Source organism: Trichosurus vulpecula, chromosome 2 (genome assembly GCF_011100635.1).
Source record: "Trichosurus vulpecula isolate mTriVul1 chromosome 2, mTriVul1.pri, whole genome shotgun sequence".
Classification (NCBI taxonomy): domain Eukaryota; kingdom Metazoa; phylum Chordata; class Mammalia; order Diprotodontia; family Phalangeridae; genus Trichosurus; species Trichosurus vulpecula.
Genome location: NC_050574.1, coordinates 62430315 through 62444620, shown reverse-complemented (window position 1 = coordinate 62444620; position 14306 = coordinate 62430315). Strand labels below are relative to the sequence as shown.

At 41.8% G+C, this 14306-nt stretch overlaps 1 protein-coding gene across 1 annotated transcript in view; it reads right to left on the bottom strand.

The window, feature by feature from the left end:
* Positions 1-11638, bottom strand: part of THEMIS2 (thymocyte selection associated family member 2) — a 29892-nt gene extending 18254 nt beyond the window's left edge. Inside the window, exons 1-2 of the mRNA XM_036747970.1 lie at positions 11492-11638; positions 44-184 (exon numbers count right to left, since the gene is read on the bottom strand). Coding sequence (XP_036603865.1) covers positions 44-184; positions 11492-11585 — 235 coding nt within the window. The 5' untranslated portion in view covers positions 11586-11638. The remainder of the gene's footprint in view (positions 1-43; positions 185-11491) is intronic.
* Positions 11639-14306: the final 2668 nt, after the last annotated feature.

The following is a 14306-nucleotide window of genomic DNA, read 5'->3' as shown; positions in this document are numbered from 1 at the left end:
GAAGAAGGTAATGGGAGATGGGAGGGAGAGGTTTCTGGTTCACCTGGGAAGTCAGGAGGAAGCTCGGTGATGTGGCCCGTTTCGGGGTTCTTACAGATCACTTTCTTGAGATTAATCTGGATGATTTTTATGAGGTCTCCAGTGGACAAACAGCACTCAATCCCAGAGAGATCATAGATGGAGCCTATGGAAACAATCATAGTGGCAACAAAATATGAATAACAACTTACACTTGAAGAGTGTTTTAAGGCTTACAAAATCACCCCAATTGTACAGTCAAGAAAACTAGGGGCCAAAGAGTTTTAAAGTAAGTCACATAGGTAATTATTGGAAGAGCCAGGACTGGAACCCTGGCCTTCTGATTCCAGTCTAACCCTCTTCCCCGCTTCCAACATACTTCAGTTTTCCTCATTTGGTTGTGTCCTGAGTCCCAGGCAGCCTTCACTCCTCACCCCCACCCCTGCTCCTACAGTCTCGATCGACCATCTCCCTCCTGGGGCCAGAGCCACTCAAACAAGAGCTAGTGAACAGGCCTCTTGTCCTCCAACCCACATCCAACTTGATTTGACTGGAAAAAAAAAAGGAAACAAAACCATATCAGAAACTCTAGATCCTTCTAATCCCCAAAAGAAAGCAAAAGGTAAAGGGTAAAACAAGTCAAAACAGTTCAAGGAACAGAGTCAACCATTCAATATCAACCCAAAATTTGACTATAGAGCCTTGGGTGGTAAGAGAGAAACCCTGAAACATGAGGATTTAGAAAATATCTGAACATATGTAAGGTCAAGAAATCCAACACACCCAAAACACAAGGTTCACTTAAGAGAGAAACTGAAAGCTTGGACAGTATTAATATAATGAACAAGCAAATAGGAGGTAATAGAAACTTGCTTCTCAGAAACAAGGGGGAAATAGCAGGGCCAGAACTAGTTCATAATAGTGAATGTCCTTCATATTAGCTCAGGAATTACTGACTAGCAAAGCATGTTACCAGCTTCCTCTTAGAATATACCACAAAGATATTATGATATGACGAGAACACTCATGACCCTTCCACTTACAGAACCACTACAGGTTTTAATACTTTATATATCCACAGTTTGCATCACTAAAACAAATCTATAAACATGCGAAAAATAATAATAAATTGGCTGAGGAGCAAAAAGAAAAGTCTGTTACAAAGTCTCAGAGGTATAAAAAGCAATTTATTACTGATTTGGTAATTATGAAACAAGCTTCCTGCCTTTGTTAATTAGCACAAAGCCTTTAACTCAGTTTTGTACCCATGGCTTATTCATGTCTTGCAAATACAGAAAACACACAAAATAAATTTAGTGAGAATACTATTTGATATCCACGCAGAAAATGGTTCTCTACATATCGCCAACACAATAATTCCAAGAAAAGATGCTAAAAAATGTCTTTTTTCAGGAAGATAGTTTGTTCTGGTCTTAAATCCATTATCATCTCTCCCAAATATAATTAAGTATGGCTTCCAAATTAAAGAGGGAGGTGAAATCCAAAACCTCTTATTAATTCATCATTTGATGAATATTGATGATTTAAAACTATGGTTCCACCAAAAGACACATTAGATGACTCCTTCATCTTGTGGAGTCTTCCTCCAACAATAATAAAATGTCATGTGGACTTTTAAGTGTAAAATTTTTAACATACGCTAAGGAAAGACAGAGATCAAAGACTTTGAGCTTGAATATGAACATTACATTGAAGAAAGGAGGAAGACGATACCTATAAGCATCTTGATCTTTTCTAGGCAATACACATCTGGAATAAAAATGTCAAAGTGATGTTTGTGGCTACATACGTTAAGAGACTTTCTAGCATCCTACCATCAAAACTGAATGGGAAAAACATATTTAAAACAATAACATTCATTCGATACCAGTTTTCATGTACACTTTTGGAACTATAAAATGGACCCTAACAGAGTTGCAAAATACACTACCTAAAACCAGCACAATACAGGATGTCCCTAAAGTCTGGACACACAGGACATCTCATTATCATCTCATTAACTGTTTCACTGAAGACTCTGTGTTGTTCAGTTCTTTTTTTGGCGTATGCTAAAGGAGAAGGTGTACTCAATGAAAATCACAGGTGCAACACACTTGATTGAACGCATAAAGAGTGAATTTGCTAAAATTGACAGCAATGTGGAGTTATTGCATTGAGTTCATGTGAATCTTGCAAAGCGCATCAACCTTTGCATCACAAATGATGGAAATCATATTGAAGATGTTATTTGTTAATATTTCAACTAAATAAATTGTTGAAAATTTCATTCATTTCATTTCTTGAAAATGTGAATTTTTGTCTATGTGTCCAGACTTTAGGAACACCCTGTATTATCATGGAAAGATGAACATTTCCTTATAAAAAGGAGGAAGATGATTGATCCAAATCCTTCCTTACCTACCTCCACCAACTCTTCATCACTGGACTCTTTGCTATTCCTCTCACAACACACTCCATCTCTCACCTTTAGGCATTTTCACTGGAGCTCTTTGCCTCTTCATGTCCACAACCACACCTTCACTACGCTAACGTCCCTTCAAACTATAATCCCATATTTCTCCTCCCTTTCAGAGGCAAACTCTTAGAAAAAGCTGTCTGCACTCAATGTTTCCATTTTCTTAGGTCCCACTCACTTTTCAATCTACAACCTTCTGACTTCCTACCCCATCTCTTGACTGAAACTGTTCCTTTCTTTTTAAAAAATAGATTTTCATTTATTTCTTTTGTTTTTACATCAACTACACTTCCCCCTGTGTTCCTTCCCCTTCTCCTTCCCCAACAGCCATTTCTTATAATAATATTTTTAAAAGGAAGAAAAAATTTTTGGCAAGACTGGTCAGCAAATCTCGGCCAAAAAAAAAAAATCTGCCATTACACACTCCTGAGCCCTGCACTTCTCTGAGGAGATGGTTTCCTATTTCTTTCTTCTTCTTTGGGTTAAGTTTGTTCTAATTTCACAATATGAAGTTTCAGTCATTTTGTGGTAGTTCTTTCTAGTTATATTGTTGTAATTATTTTGTATACTGTTTTCCTGGCTTTGCTTACTTCACTTTGTATTGATTCAAGTAAAAAAAAAAAGTGTTGACTATGCACCAGACACTGTGTTAAGCACTCAGAATACAAATACAAGAAGAAAGACAGTCCCTGCCCTCAAGGAGCTTACAGTCTAATGGAAGAAGACAACACATAAAAGGAAACTGAAAATCAAGGTGGGGAGTATCAATCTAGGGGCATGGTAGAAAAAAATCTGGAGGGTGAGGAAGAGAGTATAGAAAGGAATGAAGACCTGGCTGGCCTGGTCACTTTCTTTAAAATGCAGGTTCTAGGAGGAATCAACCAATCAGAGGAAGAGGCCTCAGGAATGATGTATGAGAAGTCCAGGGGTGGAGTGACCTTCCAGGGTAAAGAGGCCTCTGTGCATGGTAGAATAAAACTGTACCACAGGAAGGAGCTAAGTGATGTGGCAACCTGTTGAACCATTCTCTTAATGGATGGCATCTACTTTGAAATTGCTCATTCAAAGTTACCAATGCTCTCTTAATTGCCAAATCCAATGGCCTTTTCTCAGATTTCATCCTTCTTGATCTCTGTAGAGTATTTGACCCTGTTGACCACCTTCTCCTCCTGGTTAGATTCTCTCCCCCTGTTTTTTCATGATTAGCATCCATGGACCATCAGTGACATGCCCCAGGGCTCGGTTCTGGGGTCTCTTTTCTTCTCTAAATACATACTCTCTCAGCGATCTCATCAACTCCCGTGGGTTCTAAGATCATCACTATACAAATGACTGAAAACTTTATATCCAGCCCTCATCTCTTTCCTGAGCTACAATCACCCATCACCAGCTGCTTGTTAAACATCTCTCCCTGTATGTACCATAGGTATCTTGAACTCAAGATTGTTTTAGATGGTTAATTGGATCCTTTTTTATTCAATCAGCATTAATCAGTTTGATATGATTCCAGAAGGGTAGTGATTATAAGTTCTGTATATTAGGCCCCAGAGGTGTGAACTGAAGATTGTAAGGTCCCACTCACTTTTCAATCTACAACCTTCTGACTTGCTTAATCGTAGGAAGCTAACTAGAGGACCTCCGCCCTTGTTTTTCCTTGCTATGGTGACCAAGCCCAGCACGGCAGAAGTAACTCAACTACACGGAAAGCGCCGCCCCCCCCCAATCCAGCTATTTTTGTTGCTCCTCTGTCCCTTGTCGTCTCTTTATTGACCAACATGGGGAGATGACTATTAACACTCGGCCAGTGAGTCACCCTAGCTGCCGGCCTGAGGCCTGACTTTCTACCAGTCCATCCACCCAGGTAAATGTTTTGACATCTGTTTATCAGCCTGGACCACAGATGCGCTCATCTGCTTGGTAGGACCTCCTGAAAGGTTAAGATAGGTCTGTTAAGGTCTTCTTACTAGCCTATTTGTCTACCAGCGGGATTCTGTATTTTGTGTAGACTCTCCTAGAGGGTCAAGGTCAAGGTCTATCAACCCAATGAGATTCTGTATTTTTGGTCTACTTCACCTGTATTGTCTGGGTATCAAGCACTATAAAACTAAGGCCCTGGAGGAAGGGGGAACCTCAGAGCATGAGGAAGACCTGAGGTGCACTTCATTAGTGGGGGCCATGGACCCTTTAATAAAGTGCCATTGGCTCAGAGCTCTGCCTCAGTGGTTTTTCTTGCATATTGGACAATTTTGGAATTCCCAGAAGATGTTCAAAAGGGAACCCACCATTATCCCTCCCCTGCTAAACTCACCTCACTTTCTGACTTCTCTATTTCTTTGGAGGGTACCACTATCCTCTCAGCCCAGGTCTGCAACCTAGAGTCACCATCCTCAACTCTTTATTCTTTCTCACTCCTCACATCCTATCCGTTACCAAGTTTGGTCAATTCTACTTGGACAACATCTCATTCCATCCTTTTCTTGCCAGCATAGTTCAGGCCCCCATCACCACTGGAATGGACTATTGCAATAGCCTCCTAATTGGACTCCCTGCCTCAATTCACTCTCAGTCAGTCTGTGAATAAGCATTTATTAAGCACCTACCATGTGCCAGACACTATGCTATGCACTGGGGAAACAAAGGAAGGTGGAAGACAGTCCCTGCCCTCTATCTAATGGAGGAAACAAATAAACAATTATGTACAAATCAGCTAGATCTAGGATAAATAGGAAATAAATAAAAGAGGGAAGACACTAGAATTCATGGGGATTGGGAAAGGCTTTTTGTAGAAAATGGAATTTTAGTTGGGACTAAAGGGAAGCCAGGAGATAGCAACGAGGAGGGAGAGCAGTCCAGACATGGGGGACAGCTGGAGAAAAGGCCCAGAGCCAAGAGATGGAGTAGCTTGCTCAAAGAACAGCCAGAAGGCCAGTGTCACTAGATTGAAGAGTACATGCTGGGGGTGTAATGTGTAAGAAGGCAGGAAAGGTAGGAAGGGACTAGGTTATGAAAGGCTCTAAATGTCAAATAAAGCATTTGGTTTGGTCCTGGAGGCACTGGGAAGCCACTAGAGTTTATTGAGTAGGGGAATGACATGATTGGACCTGTGTTTTAGACATTTACTTTGGTGCTTGAGTGAGGCAGGCAGACCCACCGGCAAGCAGGTGACTTCAGCAGTCCAGATGTGAAGTGAGGAAGGGTCGGCACCAGAATTGGCTGCAGTGTGGTGGCAGTGTCGGAGGAGAGAAGGGGGCATATTTGAGAGATGTTGTGAAAATGAAATCAATAGACTTTGGCAATAGATTGGATATCAAGGATCAAATATACTTTCCTTCCTAACATGTTCTCCACACAAATGCCAAAATGAAGTGATGTGATGTGATGTGATATGTGTGTGTTTGTGCGTGTGTTTGATTGGGGGGGGGCGGTGAAGGAAGAGAGAGAGAGACGGGGGAGAGGAAGAGAGGAGAGAGAAAGGGGAAGGAGAGGGAGAGGGGATAAGAAAGAGAGACTGAGAAAGACAGAGGGAAAAAGAGACTTAAATTTATTTGAGCAAGAAAGAGAATATCTGAACATCAGATACAGTCTAATCTACATGAATCTAGCAGTATGCCACTATAACTGATCTGTGAATAACAACTAAGCAGATAGTTTTCTTTTCGTTTATTTTTTTATTTTTGGTTTTCAACATTCACTTTTATAAGATTTTGAGGTCTAAATTTCTCCCCCTTCCTCCCCTCCTCTCCCCTCTCTCTAAGATGGCATGCAATCTGATATAGGCTATACATGTACAATAATATTGAACATATTTCCACATTAGTTGTGTTAAGCAGATAGTTTTCAAAAGAAACTTCTCATTGAACAGGCTCTCACCTGGGAAGTGCTGGATGAGTCTCCTCACCTCTAAAATGAGGGAGCTGGACTCAGGCCTATGATCTCATGAAGCTATCTGACCTGAGCTTCATACAATGCATAATAACCAGAATGCGATAAGGAAAAGACAATATCAAATATTCACTAAGCGAATATTTGTGGCAAGTTACCAGCTACAATATGAATATTTTCAGACTTTTTTAAAAACAAAAATATTCTTTTTATATACTTATTTCAAGTTTTTCAGTTAAATACAGCTTTGTACAGTTTTGCTCACTCTATACCTACTGAAGGAATTCCTTTTAAATTGCTCTTGGATGGGATGTTACTCATTAAATGGTTTGGATGATAAGCTTCTGAGCTCGGATGTGGTTTAGATCACAAAATCAGACACTGGGTTTTGTACACCTTGCTAAGACCTACGTGGTTTTCAAATATATGCATCCTAATTCACGGTAACATAAAATATAAAATAAATATCTATAATATAATCCGTAATATAAATATAATGTAAAATAAAAGATATAGCCCACTTTAAAGAGCCTAGACATCATTATATCCAATAATGGATATATATATATATTCTCGATTCTGATTTCAAAGTATGTGGTCCAAGGAGGCTGACATTTTACCAATTCAACTGCCAATCTGTACCAGCAGCCATTTTACAACAGAAGTGATCTAGTTATGTTTGTTTGGTTTTTTTTTCCTTTTCTGAAAACTTCTAAGTATGTTCTAGGACGGTCACGGTTACAACAAAAGTTCCTGGCCATCCTAGGGTCCTTCCAGGTGACAGTTGTAGAGGCTGCCAAATTGATCATTACTAATTAATTACTAACAATTACTAATTAATTGAATTACCAAGAAAAAAATTCATTCAGCTGTAAATACTGATCTTCTAAGAAGGTTAATAGTTCTTGACACGGGGGCCTGACTATAGAAGACAATATCTGCCTTCACCACCCTCTATGTTCAGTTTTTGCCTTGTTCAATTTTGAGTCCAAGGAGTTCAGCAGCAACTCTTAAAACATAGGAAAACAGTCTCTTGTCTTTGCTGAGACATAATGGCTTATTGGGACCATTTTCCTGCCAAAATCATAACTGTTTTTTAAATCAGATTTTATTATTCTCATATGCCATGAATCAATTTTATTGACCAAGGCCACCAATTCTGGGTTTCTGATTCCTCATTAACTCTCTTAGCCATACTGTGCCAGGTAATTTATAATATATACCAAGAGGACTCCCTGAATTCCATAGATGTATTCAGGCAGCTAGGTGGCTCAATAGATAGAACGCTGGGCCTGAAATCAGGAAGACCTGAGTTCAAATCCAACCTCAGACACTTACTAGTTGTGTGACCCTGAGCAAGTCACTTAACCTCTGTTTGCCTTAATCCACTGGAGAAGAAGATGGCAAACAACTCCAGTATCTTTGCCAAGAAAACCCCCTGGATGGATTGGCATCATGGTCCACGGGGTCACAAAGAGTCAGAAATGACTGAACAACAAAGTCATCCAGCATCTTGCCTCCTATACCTCTAACTTTCCATCTTCCTGATGGAAATGCTCTCTTCCAAACTGATATTGCTAAGGCATCGGCCATGTCACTTCCCTGCAAAAGAAGATCCACCGGCTCTTTCTTGCCTCTAGAATAAAATACAAATTCATCTATTCAGCATTTAACACCTTCCACAAGCAGGCTCCAGCTGACCTTTCCAGGCTTATTACACGGTACAATCTTTCATGTGCTCTACTTTCCAACCAAACCAGCCTCTTGGCCGTTCCCTAGAACAATCATTTCATCTTCCCTTTCATCTCTGTACTTTTGCATGGGCTGGCCCTATGCCCAGAAGGCCCTGCCTCCTCACCTCCCTCTGGAAGACCTCCTAGCTTTCTTCAAAGCTCATTTCAATTACCACCTTCTACGTGAGGTCTTTATGGATAACTGCCTCTACCTCAGCTGCTAATCCTCAATTCATCCAAGAACCTACAATTACTTTGTATTTACCTCGCATATACTTTGTTTACTTGTTTCCTGCAATAGACTGTGAGCTCCCTGAGGGCAGAGACAATTTCATTTTTGTTTCACAGGATCATAAATTTGAAGGGAACTTAGAGGATGTCTTGGTATCGCAAGTTTGTAGCACAATGCCTGGGTCAAACTAGGCCTCAATAAATTCTTGTTGAATGAAGTCTTTCCCGATCCCCTTTCCTCCCCTTCCACCCCCCGCCCCCCCCCCCAGCCCCACAGTGGTTAGGCTCTCTCTTAATTTTCTTATATGTTGTACCCTCCCTGTAAGAGTATTCTGGAGGGTAGGGCTGTTTTTGTTTTGTCTTTATAACCCCAGTACTCAGCACAGTGTTTGAACATAGTAGGTAATTTATAAATATTTGCTGATAATAGACATATATGTATATATATATATGTCTATTATATATAAAAAACATCATTTTATTTAAATATATATTTACACATATGTTAAAATAAAACTAAAAGTCTATATAAGCAGTCAAAGGATGTAAACAAACAATTCTCAAAAGAATTGTAACCAATTAACAGCCATATGAAAGAATGCTTCAAATCACTAATAACCACAAAAATACAAATTAAAAAAAAACAACAACCCTCAGGTTTCACCTTACACCCAACAAGTTGGCAAAGATAGCAGAAGACAGCAATGGTTAGTGTTGGAGTGGTTGTGGGGAGACTGGGAAATTACTGCTTTGTTGGTAGAACTGTGATTTAGCACAAACATTTTGGAAAGCAATATAGAATTATGAAAATAAAGACTAAATTATCCATGTCCTTTGACCCAGAGAGTCCACTACTAGGCATATACTCCATGGAAGTCATTAATAAAAAGAAAGCCCCCATATATGCCAACATAATAGCAACAGTACTAGCTAGCATTTCTACAGCTCCTACTGTGCCAAGCACAATTTCCCAATATTATCTCATTTGATCCTCACAACAACAACCCTGAGAGGCATTACAGTTGAAGAAACTGAGGCCAACAGAGGTTAGATTACTTTCCCAGAGTCACACAGCTTGTGAGGTGGGATTTGAATGCAGATCTTTCTGACTCCAGACCCAATGCCCTATCCACTGTACCATCTACCTGCCTCTGAAAATATGCTGCAAATTGTTTGCATCAGTACTTACGTGGTAGCAAAGAACTGGAAATCAAGAGGATGCCCATTGGTTGGAGAATGGCTAAGCGAATTGTGGTACATGGATGTAAAGGAATGTGACTGTAAGAAATGACATGTGTGATGAATACAGAGAAGCCTGGGAAGATCTACATGAACTGATACAGAGGACAGTAAAGCGCCGAGAAAACAATCTATGACCACAATGATGTCAGTGGAAAGAACAGCCACGTACCGAAAAGTCAAAAGTGAACATTGCAAAACTGCAAAGATCAAGCAGGAATCAAGTACGGCCCAAAGAAGAGACTTGAGAAGAAGGACGCTGATCGCCAAGCACGCCCTCTGCAGAGATGGGAGGTTTACAAATGTTTGTCTGTGCAAATATTCTCAGATTTTTTCATTTAATTGATCAGTTATGCTGATTTTTCCCTCTCTTTCTTTTTTTCTTAAAATATTTGCTATATGAATGGCAGAGGGAAAGAGGATACTGAGAGAAATGATGGCGATGAAGAAAAACACCTGGCTGCCTCTAGGGGGACAAGCAGAGTGTCGTAGCAATCTAACTTTACCTGACTTTACCACTTCCAGGAAATCGCACAGTTCATCTCATTAAACCTGTACCTGACCACAAATCCCCTCTACATTTCTGACTCAGCGTTGGCCTGAAGAGTCAAGAGTCAAGCCCTTCGTTTCCTGAAGGGATGAATAAAAGAATGAATGGATGGATGGATGAATGTGCTAATTAAGCTCTGATCCTTTTCAAGGCATTGATCCTAGCTCTGGGCATGCAAATATAAAAGTAATTCAGCCCCTGCTCTCAAGAAGCTCACTTTCAAACGGGGGAGACCACATAAAGAAAAACACTCAGTTTCTGATCTTACTGAAGTATACTGAGAGATAATGTACTGCCTTGGGATGCAGCTAGTGAGTGCCTGAGGCTGCATTTGAATTTGCACCCTCCTGACTCCAGGCCCAGTGTTCTATCCATTGAGCCTTCTAAGTGAATCAACTGGGGGCCATGTCCAGTTGTCTTAATCTTTATCCTACCACTGGACCCAGATGACTCCAGAAGAGAGAGGGAGGCTGGTGACTTTGCACAGCCCTCCCTCACTTTAATCCAATTCACTTGCAAGTCATGGCATCACCTTCATGATGTCATGGTCCTCTTTGAGGACAAAGGACAAACAACTATCACCAACACCTTGGGAGAAACCCTAATCTAGGATTCTAGGATGTCAGAGCTAGAAGGATCCTACTAGATCAACCATCAAAATCCCTTGATTTTACAGATGGTGAGTCTGAACAGGATGGAGTTTAAACAGTTTGCCCAGAGTTAGATGTACAGAAAACAGTCACCCAATGGATCACTGTTGTTTCTGTCCCTCAGGCTCCAGATCTAGAGATCTCTTTTTACACCCTCAACCTCTTGCCCAATTAGTCCCTAAACCCAGAAAATTCTTCTTCCTCCACCCTTACTCTCCACACCCACAGTCATGACCACCAATCCCTTAAACCCTTAATTCTCTCCCAATCCATCTCCCCTGAACTAACCACTCTCTCCTCTTCTCCCCATCTTGAGTCCTTGGGGAACCAGTTTAACTCTACACCATCCTCTTCTCTTGAATCCCTAACCCATTATCGTATCGCTCCCCCTCCTCCACAAACACCCCCAACCTCCCTTCCCCACTATCACCAAAGGGCGTAACATAAGGAAGAATTTGCTATGAGAACTTCATGATGGTACTGCCCCCAATCTGGGGAGTTCTGAGGGATGCTGTCTTCTGAGGAAGGCAGGGTACCTTCACCTAGCTCAGTACCACTCTCTACTGAGAGCTGCTCTGCTCAGGAGGTGAGGAAGCCAGAGTCCTCATCTCTATGGAACTAAGAAGCAGAGGCAATGGTAGATCCCTTAGGGGAGTAATAAATATACTCATGAAACAGAGGCCCCACACCAGGTCTGGGTTGTCACACTTACTCTGAAAATATACCCCGGAGCATATCTTCAGGATTCGAGGGAGGGAGGCTTGGTCCAGGGAACAGATATAATCCTGGAGGACCACAGGCTTCATGGTCCAGGAACTCTGTGGTCACACTAACAGTCAGCAACTGTTTCAGCTGAGTTTTCTGGAGTATATCTCCTGTACCTGCTTCTCCTTCTTGCTTCAACCACACTAGACTGCTGTTGTCCCAGCCCCAGAGAAGGCGTAACCTGGGAGGGGCCTGACTTAATTTGGAGGGACTTCTTTCAGCCCTCTCATGCCCACACCCACATCTTCCTTCCCCTACAATGATCACTAGCCCTCCCCCAAGCCCACTGAGTCATTATAAACAGCCTTTTTCACGGATTAGGGAAACATTCAGAGGTACCCTAACCACAAAGAAGAACATGGCCTTCACCTTGGGAGCCAGAGAAACAGTGTCTGCAGTCCAGGGGTGGGGAACCTGTGGTCTCAAGGCCACATGTGGCTCTCTAGGTCCACAAGTCCATTGAATCCAAACAAATCTCCTTCATGAACACAGAACAAATCCCCTTAACAAAAGGATTTGTCCTGTGAAGTTTGGATTCAATCAAAGGGCCACACTTGAGGACCTAGGGGGCCACATGTGAGCTTGAGGCCTCAGATTCCCCACCCCTGGTCTACACCCTTGGGGAACAGTCAGTTTGATGAAAGTCTCTCAGGAGTTCCCCATATGACTGGGGAAAACAATTCCCCTACCTCAGGGACCTTCTATCCTGATGGAAGAGCTGGTCTACACTTGGAGGAGGGACTGCACTCATACATTTGATCTCAGATAGTAGGACGAGAACCACAAGGCAGGAAATAGAAATAACACATTCAGCTCCACAAGAATTAATGAATGAATGAATGCGTTTACTAAGCTCTGACCATTTGCAAGGCACCGGTCCAAGTGCTGGGCATACCAACAGGAAAGTAACACAGCTCTTGCTCTCAAGAAACTCACATTCTGGAATACTACTGTGCTATAAGAATGATGAGCAGGATGATTTCAGAAAAACCTGGAAAGACTTACATGAACTGATGCAGAGTGAAGTGAGCAGAACCAGAGGACCATCGTACCCCACTGTATGAAGAACAATTGTGAATGACTTAGCTATTCTGAGCAATACAATGATCCGAGACAATCCCAAAGAACTCATGATGAAAAATGCTATCTGCCTCCAGAGAAAGAACTGCTGTTAGAATACAGACTGAAGCATACTATTTTTCACTTTCTTTTTTTTGTGTGTTAGAGTTTGCTCTTACAAAATGACTAGTATGGAAATGTTTTACATGACTGCACATGTATAACCTATGTCAGGTTGCTTACTGTCTCAGGGAGGGGGAAGAGGAAGTAGGGAGGGACAGAATTAGGAACTCAAAACTTTTTTTAAAAATGAATGTTAAAAATTGTTTTTACATGTAATTGGGGCAAAATGTTTTTTCTAAAAAAAAAAGCTTATGTTCTGATGAGAGAGACCACATTAAAAACAAAAATGAAAAACCACTGAGTTTCCAGTCTTACTGAGATATACTGAGAGATACTGTTTCTACCTTTGGAGAAACCCCAGTCTAGGATTCTAGGATGTCAGGGCTAGAAGGGACTTAATAGATCAACCATCAAAATCCCTTGATTTTACAGATGGTGAGTCTGAACAGGATGGAGTTTAAGCAGCTTGCCAAGGTCACTCAGTGACCAGAGCTAGATGTACAGAAAACAGTTACTCAATGGATCACTGTTGTTTCTGTCCCTCAGGCTCCAGATCTAGAGAAGATCTCTTTTTATGCCCTCAACCTCTTGCCCAATTAGTCCCCAAACTCAACAAATTCCTCTTCCTCCACCCTTACTCCACACCCACAGCCGTGACCGCCAATCCCTTAACCTCTTAATTCTCTCCCAGTCCATCTCCCCTGCACTAGCCACTCTCTCCTCTTCTCTTCATCTCGAGTCCTTGGGGAACCAGTTCAACTCTACACTGTCCTTTCTTGAATCCCTAACCCTTAATCATATTGTCAATGATACCTGGCCAAGCCTCAGCCTTGGATGCATCCCACCATTCACTGCTCACACTTCTGCACATACGTGCTGCTGAACAAATGAGAAAATCATGCCACTGTTCCCATTGGATCTACCACAAACTGATGTTACATAACCTCACCAGGGCCGCCCAGGTGCTAGGCATTCCTACTAAACCTCCTGTATCAACTCACTATTCTACTCTCTACAGAGGCTCTTCCAAAACTTTTTCATACCTCCTCAAAACTCCCATGGCTCCCCCTCCCCCCCAACTCTCATCTGAAAACAGAAAATATTTTCTAGAAAAAAACTGAAGACCAATCACCACGAAGTCTCTCTTCTTCAACTCCCATCATTCAGATGCCTTCTGCCACTCTCCTCCTTCACCCCTGTCTCACATGAAGTGGCCTCACTTCTTACCAAGGCTAACCCCTCCACCTGCTCAGCGATCCCATTCCATCCCACCTCCAACAGATTGCCCCCTCGCTCATCCCCAGTCCATCACTTATTTTCAATCTGTCCCTGTCCACTGCTCATTCTCTACTGCCTGTAAGCATGGCCAAGTCTCTCCATCCTGAAAAAACAAACCCTCACTTGATCGTTCTATCCCTATCCTCTATCGCTTCTGCCCTTTATAGCTAAACTTCTCCAAAAGGTCCATCTACAATAGATGCCTCCCCTTTCTCTCCGCTCTCTCCTTAACCCTTTACAAACTGGCTACCATCTGAATCCAGGCCTGGGTGGGCTCATCAACAGCCTTCTCCATGGTGCCC